General features: G+C 44.1%; 1 protein-coding gene across 1 annotated transcript in view; it reads right to left on the reverse strand.

Moving 5' to 3' along the window:
- Positions 1–2,202: 2,202 nt before the first annotated feature.
- The window catches only part of cxadr (CXADR Ig-like cell adhesion molecule), a 34,222-nt gene continuing 11,593 nt past the window's right edge, over positions 2,203–24,831 (reverse strand). The window contains exons 2-7 of the mRNA XM_047607325.1: positions 14,894–15,060; positions 11,054–11,258; positions 7,301–7,456; positions 7,050–7,172; positions 5,827–5,965; positions 2,203–4,912 (exon numbers count right to left, since the gene is read on the reverse strand). Of these exons, the coding sequence (XP_047463281.1) occupies positions 4,630–4,912; positions 5,827–5,965; positions 7,050–7,172; positions 7,301–7,456; positions 11,054–11,258; positions 14,894–15,060 (1,073 nt within the window). The 3' untranslated portion in view covers positions 2,203–4,629. The remainder of the gene's footprint in view (positions 4,913–5,826; positions 5,966–7,049; positions 7,173–7,300; positions 7,457–11,053; positions 11,259–14,893; positions 15,061–24,831) is intronic.

Below are 24,831 nucleotides of genomic sequence, written 5' to 3' on the forward strand. Positions count from 1 at the left end.
CGCGCCGTCTCCAGCCACGACGCGCAGGTTGTTCAAGGCGACATACGGTTGAGTGCCGTGAGTGTTTTTCATGGTGACACATCGATGCCGTGCCTCCGTTCCCCATTCCCTCTCATTTGACATGGCACAGTGACTGTGCATTTAAAGTTCAGACTGTCAGCTCTAATTTGAGTGTTTTCTCAGACAGACTGTTGCGTCGTGGAAACAGCTACAGTTGTCAATTTACGTAACGCACCTTTACACGCGTGTTGCGTTAAAACGCATGAAAGGATGCCTCGGCTTAAAACATGATGCAAAATGTTTAGAGAGAGTACAGCAGCATTCAGTGTATGACTTTAGGCTTCTTGTTTTGACTTCTGGGAGTTCACGCTGCAGGGCGGAATCTCAAGGTAGGACACTTAAAAGGACTCTGTGTCCATCAAAAACACTACAGAGACCAAAAACAAGAGGGACCGTGTCCAAAAGTGGTTGTAGCTCCTCAGTCATTCACCCGACGCGGCTGTAAAAGCTCACATTCGCATCATAATCTGTGTCATTTTCCATCCAAAGCGCGAAGAGGGCCGAGCCAAAAATGTTAATGCACTGCTGCGCCGATGGAACCGATGGAAGCTTACTCTTCATGCATATGCATATTCCACCATCCTACCCAGAATTCCCCCTGCAGCAGCAGCAGCAGCAGCAGCCTGCTCCCAACCTGACTGGGGCTTCTAAAAACGGCAGAAAGCTCTGTGACAGTGGAGTGACTTTGATGAGACCCATGCTTTTAGAGGCCTCTTTTGTTAGGAGAGAGCGAATCACGCTTTACAAGATAAATCATGCCGCTAGCAGCCGGCTTAGACTGTGTACAACCAGATACGGTTGCCAAGGAAACCCTCCAGTAGAACCAATGAGATTTTTTTTTTTGCCTTACCAACCTCCTTGATCTGTGCAAACAATTAATACCTCAGCCAGGCAGACCGGAGGGAGTCGGGGAAGTGGGAGGCAGGCACAAATCCCCAGGTGCTTAGCGCACCACCACTCTCTCCCTTCAGCTATGTGAATGAGGGCGGATGGAAAAAAAAAAAGAAAAGACAAATGGATATTGGGCTGGAGGACACAGACGGATGATGTATGACTCATTGTACATTAATTCAATGAGAAAACAGTGTTTAGTACATAAATCTAATCTGCACACGTGCAGTAGCACACTTCACTAATGTCCTTTTAATGAATGTTTTGAACGCGCAGCCATAAACGTGCCATTACATCCTGCCCCATGCATCTGCATTCGTAAGGTGGTCGCGTCTGCGCTGGTGATCACTGCAGCTGAATGAACCCGGTGTCCGATAGAGCCCCCGATGCGCAAAGCTGCTGGGGAGCCATTATGTTCCATGAGAGACTTCGACGAGCCACCGATCAATGCTCCGGGGCCCTATCTATTACTGACACCCAATTATAGCGATGGACGTCCGCTTAGCACGGCTACTAAGTGCTTTAGTCTTTTTTATTGAATACCTGTCAACAGCCTGCACACAGCGGAGCTATCGGCTAATAATCAGCTATCGATCTGCGCACATGTCAAAATCTTCAGCGTGTTGCTGAGTGTATGAAGAGGGTGAGGAGGGCAGTGGTCGCGGCAGAAACACGTTAATATGTGAGGCTCAGCTGCTAACCGGGCATTTCACGTCATTCAGCATACTTAATTAGGGAGCTAATTTTGTACAACTTTGATTAGTGCTGGCTTGCAATGCAAGTAATTACCCACCGCATTCACTAAAGAGGGGAACTGGCAGTAATTGCAAAAAAAAAAAAAAAAAAAAAAAAAAAAACTAAGGAAATGTTGAATTAAATGACCAAGACACGAGGGACAATGCAGCTCAGTGGGGGAATGACAATGAGTCAATAAGTGAGCTTTATGAGCGGAGATCCTCTGTCTGTTTACTCCAGAGCCGAACAAGCCTCAGAGATGACAGGCGGTGACAGCGCCTCCCCGCTTCATTGATTAATTACAGTCATTAGGTGGTTAGAAAGTCACCTCACCTGGTGTAAGGGGTGGAATTCACCAGCTGATTACAATGAATCACGGTCAAAACGCTGCAGGAGGCGGAGTCCTTAGAGAGCGCGCACCGCTGGAGAGGGGAGGAATTAAGTTTTTTATTCATGCTCAAGCCAAGACTTGATCTCCTGTAAACAAACAAATAAAACAGCCAGGGATGATTTTTCTTTTTTTTTCTCCAAATTTCAAGACTTTTATTATTCAAAAATACAGCACAAAAAATACACACAAAAAAAGAAAGAAATTCACACAGGTGTGCTAACCTCAAAGGAGATCTTCATACAGTATTAGTACGCTGATTTCAAAGCTACAGTTAATATTAGTTAGTTAGTAGTTATCATTAAAGTTCTGAGCACATAGAGGGACAGCAACAGGACTATCTCCCTACGAGCTCCGTACACTTTTTCCAGCAGGTGAAGAGTTTAACTAGAATTCTACCAGGGCCCATCCGGAGCACGAACTCCCCTCATTGACAATAACACTCGCTCACTCACAGACACACACACACACTCACACTGACAGGTGTCGTTTCTTTGTCTAGCGAGGCTTAGATCTCAGTTTTTGTGGTGTTAAATCCAATCTGAAGCAAAGGGGTCATACCAGCTGTAATCACCCCTTAAATACTCCAATCCACGCGCACAAACTTGACACACACACTCACACAACACACACGCTAGCCCCTCCTCTTGTGTTTTAGATATAGATTTGCCAAGCACAGCAGAGCAGAGCATCACAAATACATCCAGAAAAACATCATCTTTATATCATTCCATGTGTTGTGATTAGATAGGGTTACTTTGACAGGATATTAATACATACACCCAGAACCAGTTAGATTATTGATTTTTGTTTTTTTATAAAAAAAAAAGTTTTAAACTGAAGTTTTTAAAAAACAATGTTTTGGATTAAAAAAAATAAAACGTAAGATGATGAAGGTGAGTGGGTGTGGGAAATGTAGACTGCAGCTAATCGAGGCAACAGGGAACAATCACCAGGATCACTGTGTACAGATTGTTATTGGTGTATTGTTCTTGTGGCAGTGATGGCGATGCAGGGCGATGCGGCTGCACATCGCACTACGACACGACTCAACCAGGGCAACAAGGCACAATAGAAGTCATTAGAATCCAGCTGTTAACAGGTGAACTGAAGGGAGGCGTGTAAGGCTAAAGGAAGGAAGAGATAAGGCGTCGGAGCAAAAAGAAACAGTTTGCCCCCAAGTGTTCGTACGGTTTTGTTAAGTAGCAGACAAGATGAGATGTTGGGTTTCTAACAGAGGGATGGACACGGGCCAAGACTGCAACGACGGGGTAAATGCGACGTTAACCGACCACTGAGAGACCACAAGACAAACTCAAACCAACGCAGTGATGGAAGTGGAGAGAAACAATTCAGAAATCCATTCAGGGGAATCAAATGAGATCCTCTCTGTGGCAATTAATGCTACAAACACCATGAGAGGTTTCATATTGACACAGAGAGAAGGTTAATCAAGGTATTAGCTCCTCGTAGTGCGACTCGGCGCTCTGGTCGTCCTAATAAGGTGGGGGAGTCTTCACGTTCTGGTGGTCATCGAGGTTTAGGAGCCTGTTGACAGTCAAACTCAATCAAAGCTGATTGCTCAGTGAACCTTGTTGTCCAGCTGCCTCTTTTATAGCACTTCTTCTAAGATCTTTGGAGCAGGGTTGGGGGATGGACACTGGTCCTTTGTAAGATCGGTCAAGAAGCAATAATCCACCCAATCACAAGATTCTGCGGCTTGAACCTCCCCCGCTGATCCAGCCAATCCGGCCTCCTTCAGGCCCCTCACCCAAACCCTGAGTGGACAATTCAAACTCTGGAGCAACGGCTGACCTACATAGACAGTCCTTAGTTTGGTTCGTGGATTAAATCAGAATCTTTGAATTTTCTTCTAGGGGCCACTTTTTTCCACACCATTTCTGTAATTTAAAAGAAAAATCCCAAGACACTTGTAAAGACTGGAAGGACAAACAAATGTCCACAAGGTTAGAAAACAAATCACCTATACATTTCCCAAACTCACATTCACAAACATACATTTATATTCACACATACACACAGCTGCAAGTTTATACATATGCATGCATACGGCTGTACAGGGGCCAATTAAGGCCCTGGATCTGTTCAGAACATACAGTATGTTTACAGCGAGGGCCGTCTACATAAAAAAATAATAAAACATGCATTCACGTATGTACAATATCATTTGTATATTGACCATTCTGCTCACTATCCACACCAATTCATTTCTGCGAGGAGGTCCAAGACATAAAATTCATAGATTCATTTTTTTTTTTTTTTGTATTTGTATTTGATAAAAAGTTAATGTCCTCTGTTGTGATTTCAGTACAACATATTTTCTCTTCTCAGCATCACAGCAGAGCCAGGTCTTCATAAGTGGAGGATACTTCCATTTGTAAATAGAGAAGAGCTAAAAATGGACAAGTAAGCTCATCCCAGCTCTTGCTCCAGCTTCATTGTCTTGTGTCCTGCTCCTTTTCCTCCGCCCCCACCCCCCTCTCACCCACCCACCCACCCCAACTTGCACAGTCCTCTCCCAAGAAGGACGCATGCTAGACGATTGAGCCGTCCCTGTTCTGGGCAGGGATCATGACGGGGATGGCCCCCATGCGGCTGAGGTTGGGGGCGGCCATCCTGGCGGCGTTGGGCGGGGGCAGGGGCACCTGGCTGGGAGGCCTGTCGTACTCCTCCGACGAGGGAATCTTGTCGTACTGGGGCTTCAGGGCGTACTCGTGCAGGTTGGAGGGCGACATGGAGCCCAGGGAGGAGCGCTGGCTACCGACGGTGAAGCTGCGCGCCGTTGAAACGCGACTCTTAGGCGGAGGCACGTCCTCTCTGAGGGGGAGACAGAACCGCATTTAGAAAACAAGACCAACATAGAAACCACAAGCTCACCTGGAAGTCAGGGTAAAGAAACTGAACATGGAAAGGATTTTTTTTCATGTGCTATAAACTGAACATCACACCAGGACTATGCACCAGTAATAAAACGAGAACAAAACATGCACTGTGTCTGCACGGCTCAGTCACGCTGTCTATGTAACAGCCTATGGAGACGAAGCCGAGGATCCAAATACAGCTATGCCCTCTACTCCCTCTGCCACCACATTAACAACTAATAAGCAGTAATAATCCAGTTAAATGCTCAATCCAACTGAGCCTGAGGGGCCAGGGCTTGTTTTGTCCATAGTTTCATGCTGTGGTGTTTCAGTAAATGCGTGTCTGCGTGTACGAGACACAACCAGTGGTCTAATCCTCGTTGTCCTACAGCAGTAGCGGTGTCACATTGTGGTCTTAGACAGATTCAGAGCAGAGCGCGGTGATGGTAAGCTCAGCGGTTGTACCGAGCCCAGGGGCCGGATGGAGAGCTGGATGGAGAGTGGGTCGGGAGGGGGGTGGGGGTTGGGGTAGGTGGCTCTGGTGTGGGGGGCAGCCAGCCACAGACATGACACTGGATCCACAGAGCAAACAAAGCTTTCAAACTGATTACCACAGCTGTTTATTTGAGGGGGGGGGGGGGGGGAAGAAAAACGCTGATGGAGAAAAACCATTTCATGGTCGTTAGTGACGTTACACGTGTGTGGCAATGTGTGTGTGTGTGTGTGTGTATCTACATGGCCACTAGTCATACTGCACAGGGAGTGAGAGCAATAATCACACATAGCCTACGGCATTTGGATGTAATCCTGTGTTACAAATTACGAAAAAAAAAAAAAAAAAAAAGACTTGTAGTGTTTTAGAGAGCGTACCTTATCTCGTTGCAGATTTCCTTCTCATACTTCTTCTTGTTACGGGCTCGGAAACAGCAGAAGAGGATGATGGCGATGATGATGAGGATCAAGAGCACAGTGATTATGGACGCTGCGATGATGCCTGCGGTGTTACGGGCTGGACAAAGCAAGAGAGAAAACGTGTTCAAGTGTTTGCTAAATGTTTGCTGCGCTGCTCGGACATGAATGTAACAAAGGCCTGGCGTCGAACAAAGGCCTTGAAATGTAGCATCAGATTTTGCAGCCTCACATTTTCACAGAGTCAGGGTTCAAATGCTGTTATCAAAGGGAAGATGTTGTACTGCAACAATCACTGCAACTCACGCAACACATCAATTACACCTTCCCGATTAATCAGTTAATGAAATGAAAAGTGAGAAGCGGAATAATTGGGCCGTACACATGTATTTAAGACTATTTATTTAATGGAGTATGTAACAGTGGGTGTTAAATTATTTATTTCTGTGTCACATACATAAAGTTTACATACCTTCGTTCTTTGCTCAGCAAGAAGCCGGCAATTTCTGTCTATTTTTCCTAGGTGTCAATGACGTGGGTTAAAAAAGTGGGTTTATCTTTTAACTTGTGCACAAGTCAACTTCGGTAGTCCTGACACTGACGTGTAATTTGAGAACTTAATGTTTGCTATGGTGACATTAACTTACAGTGTTGTCTTTAAAATGAAACGTATTTAAGCTTCCCTTCAGTTGCTTTCGTCATCCCGGCAAATAGAAATGTCCCTTTATTGATCTAGTCAAAGTTAAGTTGACACCGACCCTGTTCAATAGCTGTCACATGGTCTGTAACAAGCAAGGTGCATAAAGCAAAACTTCCAACTCATCGGGTTGAAAAAGGTTTCACATTTCTCAAGCACAATCAAAAATGTCAGTGAGTAAACTACACAATGTACTGTTGTTTTGAAACATGTATGACCCTTAAATAAGAGGATGAATCAGAGGTGGGATCAAATAAATGCCAAGGAGGCAGATAGTGCCGATGGCACCTTCTGAAATGCCACAGCTTCCAAACACAAAACAGTGACCTTGAAATCACAAAGACTTAAAGACTCTAAACGACCGACATGCTTAAATAGCCGCATCCTGCTCTTGTGTACATTTGCCTACAGTGCAGCAACAGGTGTAAATATGAAACAGGCTGAATATGGGGCAGTGCTTCAACGAGGGGGTCGGTTGGATACTCACGAGGTGTCACGTTGAGATATAGTATACAGTCATCTGTGCCAATCTTGTTGGTGGCGACACAGCGATAGGAGCCAGATGCGCTGGCAGATGCATTCCTCACGTTAATAGTGCCTCCCACGGGATCTGTAGTGAGGGCAAAAAAATAAAAAATAAAACACACATAAATGAAAAGATGACAGCATCAAACCGATACTCGATCCGTGGGTAGGACAGTGATCTATTTCTGTGGGAGTGATGAAGAGGTCCATTACCCGCCACTGCAGAGGCGGGCAGCAGCTTGCTGTCACTGGTCTTCTCCCAGCTGTACTGTAGAGGTTTGGTTCCCTCGTTAGATTCGCACCGCAGCACAATGTCTTTGCCTTCCTCTGTGGGGCCTTCGGTGAAGCACCTGGGCTTGGATGGTCTTACTGTCGAGAGAAAAGAATCAGAGAGGGAGAGAATCAGACACATTCAGGAGGTCACAGTAGCTCAGAACGACACAGTCCTCCTGCCTTCAACTTTGTTATTTTTCAATCTTGCATGTGGTGGGTGAGTCGTGTGTGTGTGTGTGTGTATCTATTGTGGAGCCTCAAAGTCGGTTTCCTCCCTTGGTTAAAGCAGCAGTCACCAGCGAAATGAGAGCAGTAATCGGAGTAACTGATACAGCTGCTGTCATTACAGGGGCTGTCAATCAGGATAATCACGGGGAAGAAAGGAGACGTGTGTCGCCGGACGCACGAACACACACGCGCACGTGGCATTCGGCGTTAAGATCGAGAACAGGCTTTCTATTTTAACAGCCGTGCAAAATATGTGCGCAAACACTCGGTCGGTCCGAGCGTTGGCAGGAGATGAGATGAGGTGGGGGGCGAGGGGGGGGCAGAGCTCCAAATTAAAAGCAGACCTGCTCCAGTGAAGCCCCAGACACACAGTGAGGCAGGGCGAGGGAGAGGAAAAGAAAGAAAAAGAGAAAAGGACCGGGCCGGGCAGTGTTTGGAGAAAATCTGAGGCCAAAGTCCGTGCTCTGTGTTCACTGACAGAAGGCTGACATCACGGTGCGGTAATGGGTTCTGTGACAACAAAACCCTGGAGTGGAGCTCTCCAGATCTGAACCAGGTGCCGTGCGGGAGGGGGGTGGGGGGGGGAGCTTAGCAAGCATAACCGTAAGGATTAACAGTACACCCACAGATACGGAGAGCTCTTACTAATCTAATAAACACGCGCGGGGCGAGGACAGAGGGGGCGAAACAGAAAGACAGCGGGAGAGCAAAAATGAAGCGGGCGTTGATGGACAGATGGTAGGGTGATGGAGGCCTAACTCGCTGGTCCGCTCTGCGCTGATGTTGTGCTGCACCTGCGCACACATCGACACGACACACAGTAAATGTCAGAGAGCTATGACATTTTCAATGCTTTTTTTTAAAGGTGAAAGTCAACCCGACACGTCCGAGCGCCATAACACAGCGCTCCTCTTATTGAGACTGCTGTCTGATGAGCGGATTTATTTATTTGCAAGATGGGGTCAAAGAGGAAGGTGACTGGAGGAGCGAGGACACAAAAGGGCAGAGCGATACGGTGAACCCGGCTCTGTTAAGTGAACAACCAACTGAGATTTATGAGTCGCACGCGGCTATATTGTGGAAGAGATAAGTATAAATTGCTAGACTGTGGCACGCGTTGCTATCACGACATGCATACCTTCACACAGTGACGACTGTCGAATGGTGAAAGTGAAATAAAAGCGACTAGTGGCCACTAAAGCCAGGCAGGCAGAATTAATGAGATTTGCTGTTGAGCTACACTCTGATCCTGGATATGATGAGGACTGCCTGAACTCGGGAAGGGTTGAGTGATCGGTTGCTGAAGTTGCTCACCTTGTAGGTAGGTTCTAGTCAGAAACAGTTGTTGAGTTTCCAACGTGCAGCGCTGAACTGCAGCTGGCTACTCTTCTCCTATTTACTTCAATGTCCTACCGCAACCAGAGGAGAATACATAACAGCGTACGCGTCCTCCCTCTGTAGTACCTGGACGCTGTTTACGCTGCAGGTGTCAGCGTGCGTCTGTATACCTGCACATGGCAGGGTTTGCGACAAGCAGCAGCAACACCCGGCGAATATACGGAAGCGAACTTGCATTCGTGCGCAAATATGCACGCGCGTCTCCCCTGCACCGTCCACCTTGTGACAAGATCAAACTCAAGGTAAAATGCAGAGCAGGCAAGATGTCCCCACCTCTCCTTGTCAATGTTTCTTTGCTTCGAACACCCCTGCCCCTGGGGTCAACAGCTAGCAGCCTGTCAGCTTCTGTAGCCTCGAGCCATCTAGTTCTCATGCACACATACTCGCGCTCAAGCTAAACACACCTGCATTTACATTTCGGTCTCTCGATGCTCTTATACACAGCAGCTTAAAATCCACAGTATAGCTACCACTAGAACTAATGCCTACTTACATCTACTGTCAGGAACTATAAAGTAATTAAACTCATTTTAACCCTGAAAAGATAATAAATTTTATTTTATTAAATATTTCCTATTGAGAAAGGTTCCCGAGGAGAATAATACACTTAGGCCTAACTGGTGTTATAAAACCTGTGACCTTGTTGGTTTCTACTTTACAACTTCAACCATGACACTAAAAATGTGGAACTGTGCCAGACGGAAGAGTCCATCACAGCAGACGTATTACTAGGAACTAAAGAAGTGGTTCTTTTTAAATGTATCTTGTGTTTGCATCAGTATTTATGCGAGAGCTGTAGCCAAATTTTATGGCAAGATTATCGGCGTACATTAATTGCTTCCATTACAGAACTGTCAAATTACTGAGGAACCTGTTTGTTTTCCAGCAGCATGTGTCTATCAGGTTGAACTAGTTGGTGCAGTCACTTTTGCACACATGAAACTATGTTATCTGGAAAGCCAACAATGTTCTGGAGTTTGACCTATTATAAGCACGGAGAGAAACTATTCTAATAACAGGGCTTCTGTAAGAGCACGACACCCAGCACAGACGTGCAGCCTGTTTTTCCCATATGCAAATAGCTGGCTGGTTTCGGGAGGTGATTCACTTTCGACATCATTTAGCTGACCGACCAGGGAGGTCAATGTGTGTGTTTGCCTAGAGAGTGAATCATCTGACTTATGAAACTCTGATGTGTCAGCCGTCACACTATGTGCAATTATCTAAACAAATTTCCATTCCATCTGTTTCCTGTTAGTTTGGACGAAGGACGAAAGGAGGAACAAAAATATACATGTGCTTTAAAAGAAATTTAAAAAATTATCTGCCAAGTTCAAATATAACTAACTTCATCTGCCTAAGCCATGATATTAACATAGTTTTAAGCTTATTTTTCCAGTTATTCAGAGATACAGAACGCAATCTTTTGCAAGCAGATACCAGTGGGTTATAAAATCACATACTCGGGTTATTTCCCCCCAGAAATAAAAGGGATTCACCCTCTAGAGGACAAACGGTTGAGAATGACAAATATTTAATAGAAATATTGAAGGCAGCAGAGAAAGGGCACTTACTAAAAATTAATACAGACAAGTGATAACATACTTAGGTTTTTGCACTAGCTTTACATGTGAATATGTAGATTTGCATAAATATTTGTGCGAGGATATGAATATTTAAACATCTGTATACTGTAATGGATATTCACGCATGTGATGCCATGTGCGTTACTTAAACCTTAAGGTTTTCTTGTTCTGTCTTTGAAAATGTAAATAAAAAGAATAATTTAAAAAAATATCTGGATTATCATTTTAGAAAATCATGGAATATCTAGGGAGCAGACAATGTATCACAAAGGGGTCAATGCTTTTAAGCCACTGGGAAGGTTATGCACTTGATTTTAGTAGAGATAACATCAAAACAGGCAAAGAGGACAAAGGCCATATGACATGCTGCATTCCCATTGCGGAGGGAGAGAGAATTTACCCTGCGAGGAAAAAAAGACGTCAAACCTAATGCCGCAGTATATTCAGTGGTTTGTAATGCTCCAGTGGCCACTCCACTCACCCATGACGATGAGCTTCATCTTCTTGCTGCGGATACCGGGAGCCTTCTTCACCTTGCACTGGTAGGTGCCTGAATCCGACGACTTCAGCCCCATCAGGTTGATGGAGGCGTCTCCGTTCTTGGGGTCGGCTGAGTTGAAGTGGACTCGACCTTTCATGGGAGCGTAGTAGTCCTCGTAGGCCCTGTCGCCCGAGTAAAGAATCACCTGGTTGTGGAGAAGGAGTACGGGAAAGTTGAAAAACTCAAACCTGTCTAGAATGATGTAGGGTGTATCAGGCTTATCTGTTTATGAGAAAAACAGTTGTTGTAGGAAACCAATAAATAAAGGCCCCGAAATGACAGTTATGTGTTATCTGAAAGCAAAGACCTTGCTCAGTGAACCAACTAAAATATACGGAAGAGAGAGCGAGTGCCCTCCTCTTTTATCTCTCCGGTGCCCTTCAGCCTGGCAATCTGCAGTTTGCCCTTTCTGTGCCTAAGAAGAATGAAGGTGGAACAAACAAAGCCACCACTGTGGAGCTAAATCAACACCTGCTGTGTCAACAAAGCTCCCAATTTCATCCGAGCACTTCAGCGCCGCACACACACGCAAGTCTGAGTCTTGAAAGCAGCTCGGAAATGCCTAGAAATAAAGGCCAGGTGGAGCCATCATGAAGCCTTGTAGCTAGTAGTGGGGTGATAGCGGGAGGGGGGAAACAAAAACACGAGGGAAAAAAAAAGCAAGAAGGGGGGAAACAAAAAGAGACGTGAGCAACAATGAAAAGAGTTCTCATTCTCTTTCATAGGCACTGGCATATTCCTCCACATTTCCATGGAGACGGTGATCATCGGGCTTTTTTGTGCCACCATCAACACCATGCACACACACACACACAGCAATACCTCTGGGTGGAGAGGAGGAGAGAGGAAAAGCTAGACATGGCAGGAGGAGAAGAAAAATAACGAACCCATCAGAGAAGGCAGAGCATTCAAAGGAAGCACAGGAGCAGCAAAACAAAAGGAGATGGAGTGGGCGAGGGTTTAGCGCGTCTATACCAAGTTGCCTTACTTTTCCAAGTAGAAAACTAGATTCTGAAGCTGTAAGTGTGGCATGCTCACAATGGCTGCTGTGTTTTACGCGTGTATATTAACCGAGTAAAGAGGTAATTCAGTTAAAATTCCACTTGTCTCTCGGGGTAGAGAAACCTATCCTTCAAACCTCACGGGGGATCAGGACATCGGCAGTAATAACAGAGATATGCAAGAAGAGGCCATGGAAGAAAGGAAATTAAATTGCCCCCAGCTCAGCCAGACAAGAACTCTCACTCGGGCTCAACTGCTTCACAAGTACACATATGGGAGCACTTACACACATACACACCTCCATCTAAAAAAAAAAAATCTGAACGCACAATAACCTTGAGAATCATGATCCAATGAAAAAAAAAAAAAAAAAATCCCATAAAGAGCCCGGGGAACGAAAATGAAAAGGGCAAATGACTAGACAAGCTGGCGGGGGCTGGAAAGGACTCGACTGTCTGTGAGCTGCGTTTCATAACAGGTAGGACGCTCAATGATACAATCGCCACCTGGCATGGCCATTCTCTGTGGATGGATCATGCCGCTGCGGTAAAAAGGGCTCCAATGGCCGGGCGCCGTTTCATCACACACATGTTAGGATGAGATCATTGTCATGTGATGCGATTACTCAGCGAGCAACAAGGAAGGGGCTCATTTGAGAGGCAAAGCAGGAAGCCGCCATACCTGTGTTCTCTAAACAGCAAGCAGAGCCCAGAGAGAGACGAGCATTGCGTCTCTGCACTCCCACTCCTGACTTGAACGACTTAAAAGTGCTGCTACGACGAGCGTTCACAGGAGCAGCTACGTTCCAAACCGCCTCACAAGGTTATCACAGAATTACAAGCCCACATAAATAATACCAACAATGTCCTTCGGTCCTGAGGCTAGAGACGACGCAACGAAACACGAGCCACGTCCATGAGCGTGTGCAAACAAATAACACAGTTTTCACTCAACCTCGTTTTAGCTTCAAGTCCAAATCCTACAGCACTTTGTCAATACACACAAATTCCTGTTGGAATAACTTCCATCAACAAAAGGTTCTGCTGCTGCGCTCAAGGACAAAAGACAGTTTGCGTGACATGAGATAGAGTTATGCATTTTCTCAGTAAATTCATCTCTTATTCACACCATTCCAATTTGTTTTTTTGTAATTGTTTTTCTCGTTCTCACGGCGGTGGCGAATGCACAGGGCACACCTTCCTTTCCGCTAATCTGTAGTCAGGCATTGAGGGCCAAATGCAAATGACTTGTTACTGTAGGCATGCCTGGCATCTCTCATTCAGGCACAACAAAGCAACATGCATTAGCTATGCTTCGCCACCCTGAAAAAGACTCTGATGCCCTGATGATATGTGGGATATGTCGGAGAAAGGGTGCCACTGCTGCCTGGTATATATCGGAATGAATAGATAACGTTGTGGTAATTCTGAATGCATAAACGCAGAGCAAAGTCATTCAGAATATATGCCACATTAATATGAAATTAATTAATCATCTGTAAAATCAGGGCTTCAATTCCCAGATCTAAGACATTTTTTTTTTTAAAAGAAAGTGGCTGTTCCTCTGAATCTAAGTGTGAGCGAGGGTTCACCGTGACTTCTGAGCATCTGGGAGCCTCCGGCTATGAAGTTAAGCTTTCACTGTCATTTCATTGCCTGGCCTGGCTGCTTTGGTCCTATCAAACTGGCCTAATTCTATTGAACAATGTCACATATATCAAAAGAGCCTCTTGGAATTAATATGTCGCTAATTGCAAAGAATTTACTCCGTGCTTGACTTCATTTTGGTTCAGGGCTATACGAACGGGAGCTTGTGCATGTAACGAGCGAAGTCTGATAGGTCAAGGAGAATAAATGCGTTCAGAGAGAGATGTCTGGCCTGTTTAAATTCCTGCTAGGGTTTGGCAACACTACACTGTGTGCACATTAGGTCCAGCATTACATGTGGTAAAGGCAAGAAACAGTGAAGGCACATGCAATTTGAGAACATGTGATGTATTTCTACAGCTGCATTCATGAAAATGAAGAGGCCCTCATCCAGGAAAATGCCCACATCCTGCACTCACTATTAGCAACGCTTAAACTGAATGGACATTCACATTTCAGAAGATATGCTAAAAATACTGACACGTTTTTTTTCCAGCATATGATTTCTAATGAAAACAAATAAAGGAAGCAAAGGCCCAGGTCTAGACACAAAGACAGTCAGAGGAAGAGAAATGAAGAATGGAAGAGAAGACCTTGTGACAGGTGGGAGGTGGGGTGCAAAGAGCCTCAAGAGAGGACTGTACCACTGGAGAGATCTGTAACAAGAATCTGTCTCTATAGCTGTTAAAGCCCTGAGGGCATGTGGAGTTCCTGCAGAGCTGTATAGTCTTCCCTTTCCATGGCCGAGGGCCACGGAAAGAAAAGGAAAGACCGCCTAGGTTTACTGTGAGAGCGGCGCAGAGAACAAATGCTCAACAAAGGGATAAGTGGCTCAAATTACATTTGCCTTGCACTGTACGTTCCCTGCACTATGTGAAACACCTCGAAAGAAAAACTTGCGCCTGTATAGAAGTTATATTCCATTTCACCTCTTGCAAAACATATGAAATAAGACAACCACCACCTCAGAAGAGCGTGTTCAGGAAAAATAAATGAAGCACCGTTTTTGACACATGATGGATAAGTGTGGGAAAGAAGATGACGCTCAAAACATCAGGTGGGAACAAAAAAAATCTAAAATTCTGAACAAAAGGCAAGAACAAAGCTCAAATAAAAGGACATCAACACGTACCACTTTGTCCTCATTCTGGTTGTCGGAGGACAGCAAGCTCCATTCAATATCCAGCGGTCCGGAGTCCTCTGGGGCCAGAGTGAACTGGCAATCCAGCTTCACGCTCTCACCACTGGCCTTCTCCATGGTCGGAGACGTAGATGTGATCTCGACTCCTGAGGCCAAGCCTGGACAGACAGGTACAAAGTAAATTTATTTCAAGACTGTATAATAATAAAGACAAGCATGGCAGTGTCCAAGCATGCGGACACCATTTCTACAGACTTGTTAAATAACACATTTAATGTCATTTAACACCTGTTTCACGCTCATATTAGTAAAACAACGATACTGTCTCCTTACAGTTCCTGGTGACATTCATAAATATTTTAAACTAGCATTATCACCTAGAGCAAGGAAAGAGAAAACATTTAACACCTACAAAAAATAAATTTAAAACTGAGAAGACTGAAAGGGCTTCAGAATAGTTCTTTACACAGGTGCTCTATCTGTGACGGGTGAAGGGAGGGATCAAAAGAGAAAAGATTGCCAATACGGCCGCAACATGTGCTTTTAGTCATTTATTTGTCACACTTAAATAAAGGCTTCTTACACTTTTTCAAAACAGAGTGCCTTTGAAATCTTCTTTTTTGATCTAAATGTAAAACTTTGCCTTGAATTCAGGGTTAAATGCCAATCACTCCCAGGCAACTGGGAAACCACAGCTGAAATATAGTATATAACATAGCTGAAATGCATTGAACAGGGCTTTTTTTGGGTTATCAACCAAGCCATTTTTCGTCTTATTCAGAAGCATGAAAGGACATTTAAGCTGAAGTTCTTCCACCCCAACACCTTATTTCTGTGACTTTGCAGGGTTTTACCTGGGGACCTCTGGTAATTTCTAATAATCGTGGAGGACATCTGTGATATTAATCCCATGCAAATTGTCCATGTCCGTGATTTGTAAAGTAAAAATGACAAATTATGGTAATAATACACAGAGGTACTCTGCTAATACTAATCCAGTGCGAATCGACATCTCTGATTTAGGGTTGAGTTTCTACTTTTTCACGACTTTTGGTTGATTTGCATCTTTTTTTTCTGCCTCTTTTCACTAAAGAATTATGAAGGATGTGCTATAATTCTAAGTTTGGACAGATGTTAGAGCGCAAAGTCAAGATGTCGCTGAACTATTCACCCATTTAGATGAACTCATTCTATCAATCATTAACGTGTTCATCGGAAAGGTGGAGCTCATTTAAATACCACCCGACTGTAGGTAATAGTGTCACAAACAAATTTTTATCACCCGTTATAATTTTCTAAGTGATTCAAACTGTCTCTGACACACGGCGGAGTGAGATGGAAAGCAGCAGAGCCATAACAACGGAACGTGAATTTGAGTAAAACACAGAGTTTGTTTATCTCGTACGAATATGCCACATGAAACGCAGGAAGGGGTGATATTTAGGGCTAATATTTGAATCACAGGACGTTCTCCGGTTTCTAGCTTCCTTTCACACAATATGATCTCTTGTTCCTCCAGCTTTGGCAACAGTAGCAGCCACTCGTTTCACTTTAGATCAAATGAGGTCAACTTCTGTAGTAATGGCTGCAGCGGCAACTTCCAGTAAAACAAAACAAAAACAAACTGCAGTGTTTCCTCTGGGTTTACGGTCTTGGTATTATAGTCTTTAATTTGTTTCCTTATTTATTTTGTTATTTTACATACCTACTGATATCAGCTTTACAGCCAGGAGGAATACTTCCCTGTCACCCTGTGGCACATATGTCAAACTCAAGGCCGATTGCATTGCATTATTTATCACAATTGGCCCGCAGGTATTTTGCGTGCGCACCATTGAAACAGCGATGTTTAAGACGGCCTCAGCATGCTAACTTAGCCCTGTGGTTAGCTCCTCTCCCCACCACATTAGCCCAGCTAGTCTCTCTTTATTCTGGCTGTGTGTTTTACATGTTTGTTTTTGTGTGGTTTGTTTGGGCGCGGATACAATGGGAAACACTGAAACTACAAACCATTCTAGGGCCCTCACGGTTACACCTTTGAAATTCTGGCTGAAACAACATCATAATCATAACTTAATAGAATATCTGAGTACTTGATTTGTGGTGAATGAAATGTGTGCAAAATTAGACTTAAACCAATGGCAAATGGAAATAATTTAAATAGATGCAGCAGCATCCTTTTCATGTCAACTTGATGAAAATCATCTCCCCTGGCTTGATTTACAGAAACATTTTAAGTCAGCTGTCAAGCATTTTCATTTGTGTGATGTGTCAGTCATGAAATAAATATGGCTACATCTTGTATGAGAAGCAAAGTATGAAATATGCATAATGTAAGTCACACGGTTAAAGAGAAAAAGGGCTAATAGAGTAGAACACAGCTGAGCTGAAGGAGAAGTAGCGATGATAATTTAGAGGAACCGTAACCTCATCACCAAACTGAAGCAGACTGTTAAGCATTTATTCTTAGAACGAATAAACATAATTTCCTGGTGACATCAGCTGGGTTAAGATTTTCCATTCAATAAGAGATTTAAGCCGAGGCAGGAACATAGTCCATAGAGAATGGAGCTGTCACATGCTGCCTCAACATATTAAAATCCTTCTGACAGCCTGCCACCTTCCAACCAACGAGTGGAGGGAGAACATCTTTAAAAAAAAAAAAAAAAAAAAAAAGAAAAAAAAGAAAGAAACCGTCGCAATATGTTGCTGCTAAAAAGCGCTTAAAATGTGTTACAAACACTTACTGCGTTGGACAAATGGCACCCAACACACGTAACTGAAATTATCTCTTGGTTTGTGTAAACAACCGTTTTTATTCCATCTAAAACACAAAAGCCGTGGCTACATCTGCATCTCATTTACTTTTACACTAACTGACAGATGGAGCTGACTCTAATGTGCAAAGATAATTGAAACAGGTGAAACAGAAGCCAACACTGGCAACTGTAAACACTGTTAACAAGAAAATTAACCTCTCTTCTCTTTGTGGAAAGGTTTCCATAAACAACAAACAAATGAGGGTACAGATATCATACAAAGTCTAACCAGGCATTTAAGTGCATTATGTGGTGTAGGGACACTCTCAGCTAAGGCTGGACAACAAATTCATCTAATAGATAAATTAGATTTTTTGATTTAGAGTGACTGTGAAGACACTGTTCCTAAAAAAAAAAAATGGCAACCACGTCAGTAGTTTGGTTCTTGGTTCGGTTTCGCAGCACCAGACCTCAAACATACCACAAAGTTTGTTTAAGAGTCGTTGCGAAAAAGCATAAGCAATTTACACCAGCATCTCAAACAGAGGCGTGGAGCCGAGTGGGAGAAACGCTGTTCATTACTAGATGATGAACAAGACTGCGGCAGCACACAAACACCCGCTAAAAAGAAGCCAGCATTATCAGACTGGAACCCGTTTGAAAAGGAACGGGGCCCAGTGGAACGTGATTACAGATCGTAGCCAGGGACGTGTCTGGCTCTTCATCCTCGGGATACGGAGGGTGCGAGCTACAGGTTGCGGTCCCCGTCCATCGGCTCCGTTTCAGTCCCAAACATGGCGCCAGACAACTGAATGAAAATACACCACAGGAACTTATACGCATACACAAAGTGACAGTCTCAGTCACACCCATTATTGTTGAAGCTCGGAGCCTGTGAGCTCCTGATAGGGTCTCAGAGCGCAAGCATAGTTTCATTCCTCGGCCGCCGGTCCTGCAGCTGGTCGTTTCGGCCCACAGATTTTGACAGACGTCCTCGATGGCAGCGATCCATCGCCTTCAGCGGGAGAAACGGGAAGCAAAATAGACAAAAGCGAAATACGTGTCTATCACTGTCAAAGAGGATACTCGGTTTGGCGTCTGCATGACGGAAAGCTGTGTCAATTCATCAAGCACTTAAAGAAGCCGGGGCATTTTTCAAAGTTGCTTAGAAAGGGGAGAAAATTGCACTCTGAGAGAAAAAGAGAAAGTATTGAGCTGGAACAGTTTATCAGAGTGACTGCTTTCTCTGACGGGTAATAAAGGACGCCGTCTGATGTACCTGTTAAATCTATGACAGACCTCCGCAGCGCTTCTTTCAATTACAGCGCAGCCACAGGCCTTTTCCATTCAGCAGAGCACAAATGGAAAAAAAAAACACCATTCCAGGATATGTGTCGTCGGCTGGCAAACAGATTTGTTTGTTTATACACCTGAGCGGCTAAAAGAACAGGTGACGGAAGATTCACAGATTCCAGGGAAGAGGAACATGAACACCAGGAGGGAGATATAACGCTGGCTCCTTATCAAAGCTAACATAAGCCATTTTTACCCCAAGGATTGTATAAGGGCGTTTAATCCTGTAACTGTAAGTACAGAAACTGCAATGCAAATAAGATCATTTGAGTAGTCACAGTAAATCTCCATCTTCAGGAGGCAGGCATGCAATGATAAATTCCCCCTCAACATCCCCTCCCCCCGTCCCTCTTCCCGCTGGACTGTTTCAGTTCTCTCACACGAGACACTGGTTTCCAAACTCATCCCAAGTGGGTGGAGCTCAGAGTTTAGCAACATCTGAAGAAGAACGTGATGACTTTTTCCATATTCCATATTGTGAATAAACCATGATGGCCCCAATGAAGCAGATTAGTTGACTTGTGAAGTGTTTAAACTTTTGCACTCTGCATAATTTCTTCCAAACTTTCAACTCAGATCGTTGCTCATTCCGTCATAAATATTAAATGTTGACACGTTTTCAGGGCTTTAAGAGCACCTTTTCATGCTTCGTGTGCAAGCCGAGCGTGCAGATGGGAATCCTTTCCATGACATACAAATCACTTTAATGGAGAGACGAGCTCAGTGAAAAACAATCCATTTAATCATTTTTATAGTAACTCAACTGAATGGGCCACGAAAAAAAGGGCAAGAAGGAAGGAAACGAGTCCCGGTGAAGATTACGTGGCCAAGTAAGCCCGGTCAAGTCAGCAGCTGCCATCTTAACAGCGATTTTTGATTAGGAATAAACACAAAGGAAATACACATCTGTGTCCTGTCCCTTCTCTTAACAGTCGGAAGTATAGAAAAGACCTAGAAAAATATGACCTTAATCGCATATAAAGTAATATATTCATGTACCCCTCAGTAGTTGTGTTTCCATGACACTTTTTTGCAAAATAAAAGGAATATTTCTGAAATTTCAATAAAGTACTTTGTACGTGTTTCCACTGAAAGGTGTTTTCCGAGTGAGCTATAACTCTCATCTCTCGATATCCCACAATTCTCTTAAAAAATTCTTGCCACGCGAGACTTCACTCTGAGGAAGATGGACTTCAAAGAACTGGTCACATGACCCCCAGCGTCATCTCCAGAGAAACGCAAAAAAGTGTTTCCATTGCACTTTTGCGATTAACTGTCACGCTGATACGTCTGGAAAAACCACCTCATGAGCGCGTAAAAATGTTTTAGTGATATCTGAGAGGTCTTTAGATATGCAGGCGTTTCCATTACCATTTTTTTATTGCAATATTTAGGTTTTGCACATTTCTAGGGGTAATGGAAACGCAGCATGTGACTTAAATTTAAAAAAAAAAAAGAAGAGAGAAATATGGTTCAATAAACATCTTGAGACAATCTATATAACTGATATTTAAATAAAAACTCTAAATTACAAATTTATACAACAGATAAAAAAAAAAAAAAAAAACTTGTGATCTCTGGATGATTTAGAGCAGAAGAAAAATCATCTCTCACCACTCGCAGTGGAATAACACAAACAACACATCTTCAAAAAGGAAGCACATACAGTACAGATTGTGTACACTTGAACTGTGGAGCTCTTTACTCCAAACAGAAATGATCTCACTGAGCTCAAAGTCTGCAGCAGTGAGACGGCGCTGCTTATAATCATTGGCTTAGACAGGGTGAGCCTCGGTCTTTATTTAGAGTAATGGTACCTGTGCAAAAGTAAACTGGCCTTCTTCCATGAAGGTAAGATAATGGCCTGATAAGAGAGGCCATCATCACAGTCCGATGAGAACTATGAAAAATGGACTGTGAGTAAAGGCAGTCAGGCGTGCACACCACACACATCTATTTCCTTGAGTTTAGCGTCTGTCATTATAGTAAGATGTGCGTCCCACTGTGAGTGAGTGTCTACGTGTGCGTCTGCTGAGCAGTGGGGGGAGGGCTAATTAAAAAGTCTGTCTTAATAACTATTCGCGGCTGCCTGTGTCTCTCGCGAGCAGCTCGTTCCCTCCGCTCTCCACCGCGCGGCCTGACACAGCACACCCAGCACAGTTACTGGGAGACCAGGAATGAGCCAGAGGAATTTAGGGTGTCAGCGCGCCCCACCCCATACCCCCACTGCTACTATCTCAGTCAGTCACCCCGACCCCTGCCCCTCCCCGCCCGTCCCCCGTCCTCCTCCGTTCCAACACACCCGTGATTGTGGAGCGCGAGTCCCCCCGGCCTCCAATTCTCCCCGGTCCCGCTGATTGTAACCCCACCGCCCACCCCCCTCCACCTTTGTCGGCATACAATGGGGAGCGAATCCTGTCTCCTGGCAACCAATCCCTCTGAGAAGGTTGCCGTGGTGCTTAAGAGACGGAATGAGGGAGAGAGGGAGAGAGAGAGATGGAGGTAGATCGACAGTGAGGGAGGTGAAGGGAAAGGGAGAAATAGGTTAAGTAGAAGGACACAAAAGAGGGAATTATAATAAGGGAAGTTGCTTCACCATTTAAAAGACCTTTGTGGAAATAAAAAAACTGTATAATTATCTATAGTTTCATTACAAAGGAACGCTGTCAACACTGGCAGAGGCTGAATGAATTTCAGTTATTATTTAGTTGACTTTTCCAATAGCCGACCAAATAAAATTATTTACTCAAATGTTTCCGTCAAATGTTGACTGATCATTTGTTATGTGTAATAGATGAGGACTGACATTAAACCTGCACCACCCACAGTGTTGTAACTACAGTGCATATTCTAAAAATACAGGTTAGTCCACAGAGCTACAGCACACACCAACACCATTCATTAGAGGTGATCCAGCTCACTGTGTTCGGTCTGATGAAAATGGTAAACGACTGTGGAATTTATACAGAGATTTTATCCACCAACAGCTTCACGACTCAGTTTAAATGTGTGGACAGAAAAACTTTGTTATTAGTAAAAATCTACTGCATTGAGCCACAGTCATTTTTGTTATCTAACGCTAGCTGCACAGCAGGTAGAGACAGACTGTATTCACACACACCTAGTGAACTTTCAAGGCCTCACCTTTCCCAACCACACGGCATTCCTCAAACACAACATCAGAAAAGCATGCAGTCTTTTTCCACTCGATTCTGTGATGATCTATCGCTACGTGATAGCGAGGGCTCGCTAGCTGGAGTTATAGCGTTCCCTTCTGAGGCAGCAGTTCATGTTGTGTAATCCCATCACAGTTTATTAAACACAAAAACTCCTTGGGGGGTATATAACAGAAACAACAGGTATAAATTTTTATGGTCCGACACTAAACTTGTCACTTATCTGATGCACTACATTTCACTAAATGTCTTAAAACAGAGTTAGACATTTCTTTACAATTTCTTGTTATCCATTAACGGATATAAAAAGCTAAGCTAACCAGAGTCTACTATGAGCCACAGAAGTGTTTTCGTCAGAGGTCTAGGGTCTCCTCGACAGACATGAGGCCAAGCACTGTGGTGTCAGGAGAAGCAGCAGCAGACAGCAATAAACCCTGAGACCAGGAGACAGTTTGACAAGTTAACCTCTCCGCACCCAAGCTTAAGACCCTCAGAGTCTTGGCTAGAACCTCAGTGGATCATAAGCTACTTCTGAAGTCTGAAAAGCCAAGCCTACCGTGGGGAGATAAAGGCTGCAGCTATTTCAGGCTCATAAGGCAACAACAGCGACAAAAAAAGCTTGGCTGGGTGAAAGGGGTGAATTACGCCGCACTGGGATTTAGTCGTGTTTACCTTCTTTAAGGTTCTTAATGCAGCAAAGCTTGCATTTAGTCTGATGCAAGCATTAGAGGCAGTGACGGCGTTGGTTTCAGTTAAGTTTTAACTGTTTCAGAAACAAATAGTTGTATGAATACATGAAGAAGTGAGTGCGTTCGTCAGGTAAAAAGAATGCAAGAAATTAGAATGAAGGCTTAAAGTATGAATTGACATCTTCTCCCCAGAGCAGCGCCACAAGGGCAATACACTGAGCTTCTTGAAAACCACAGCCACACAATAAAACGATCATGAAAAAAGGATTATTTACAACAGAGTGCAAAGAAAAGTGGCTCATGGGAAAGAACAAACACAAACAATTTACGGGATGGCTAATGATGATGGTGGGATGATTCATTACTGTAAATTTGCAGTCTGTGGGGCTCTGGAATGAGCAAATTAAAGAGGAGAAAAGCTCTCCCGCACATAAACACGCAAGCCGGTCCCCCGTGACCACGCTGAAGAACATCAATTATTACGGGCAAAGCAAAGGATAACTTTATAACCTGGTTGCGGCTCAGAAAGACGGCTCTGCTCGCTCGCCCCGGTGCTCCTGCTGGAACTATTCAATTTGAAGCAATGTGAGAAACGCTTGGCCATTTAGTGTTGCAGAGGGCTGGGGCTGTTGAACCATACTGATTGTGCTGTAATGCAGCCTGAAAGCTCCACCTGCCACACAGAGTGGCCATCAATCCCCAGTGTGGATGACCTAAAGGCTGTTTGACATAATTGAACATTAAATGATGAAGGAGTGACGAAAGACGGGCACTTTACTCGGCTGCCTGAGCACTTGGCAGCTCGCAGACAAATCTTTGAGGGATGCGTTTGATACGAAATCGTTGACTGTCCACAACAACCAATCGTGACCGCAGTGACGCTGATTTAGTTTCTTCTCGTATGAAAGTCCCATGTTGCCAATAATCCCGGTATGTTTTTAATTAAGAAAGAATTAATGCCACAACAACCATTAAAAGGGGACATTTTATATTGAATGTCTTAATTTGAACCCTTATAATTATATTATCTTTGAAGAACTAAAGGGAGTAAATGAGCCGTAGGAAGGACATAACGAGAAACAAGGGGAAGTGAAAACATTCACACTGGTTCAGTTTTTAATGGGTGGTTAAGTATTCATCACAGGGATTCTCGAGTCACGGCTTTGGAATTTGTACTTAACATTTACAGAAATCATTAGTCCTTTACAAGGTGTTGGACAGTGCATTTTAAGAGTGCCTGCTTGTGTTTCCTCTCTGCCACAACGAATTGTTCCAAAGCTGCATGCAAACCACTAAAAGCAAATTTTCGGCCAATTATACATCCCATTCTCCCCCCAACCCTGTGAGAGGGAAGCAAATTTATCTAAGGCCCCCTGAAGAGTCAGATAACAATGCCCAGCACCTCCAGTATCTCCAAGACCAGTAGAGAAACACAGACACGCATATAAATACACACTCACACACACACAAAAGCCCTATGGCCTTTGTGGAGTTGTTGAAGCCTGGAACCTAGAGAGCTGGTGACAGTGTGGAGCCTGGCTGTGTCGTAAAGCTGATAGGCAAGACGCCAGTCCAAGGAGCAGCACACAGATAGCCCACTGATAACATCCTCATGGGAAACAATAACAAATGCGCCAACATCCAATATGGTCATGTGAGGAGGAAATGAAAATAGAAAAGAGGCAAAAGGAGACGGTGCTGAATGTGAGGCGTTTCAGTGGCACGCCGGTGTGCCATGTTTCCACAAAAGCTTGTAGCTATGTAGGTATTTAGGGTGCGAAACAACAGGAGTGTTTACTGCAGTCAAAGATGCCAGAAGGGTAATTACAAAATCATGTCCTCCTCATTTAGGAAGGGAAAAAACTATTCTCTGCAAGCAATTAGTCGACACATGAAAGCGTTTTGCACGTCTTGAGAAATGGTGCAGAACAGAAATATGATTCACAATGACA

Source organism: Mugil cephalus, chromosome 15 (assembly GCF_022458985.1).
Source record: "Mugil cephalus isolate CIBA_MC_2020 chromosome 15, CIBA_Mcephalus_1.1, whole genome shotgun sequence".
Taxonomy (NCBI): domain Eukaryota; kingdom Metazoa; phylum Chordata; class Actinopteri; order Mugiliformes; family Mugilidae; genus Mugil; species Mugil cephalus.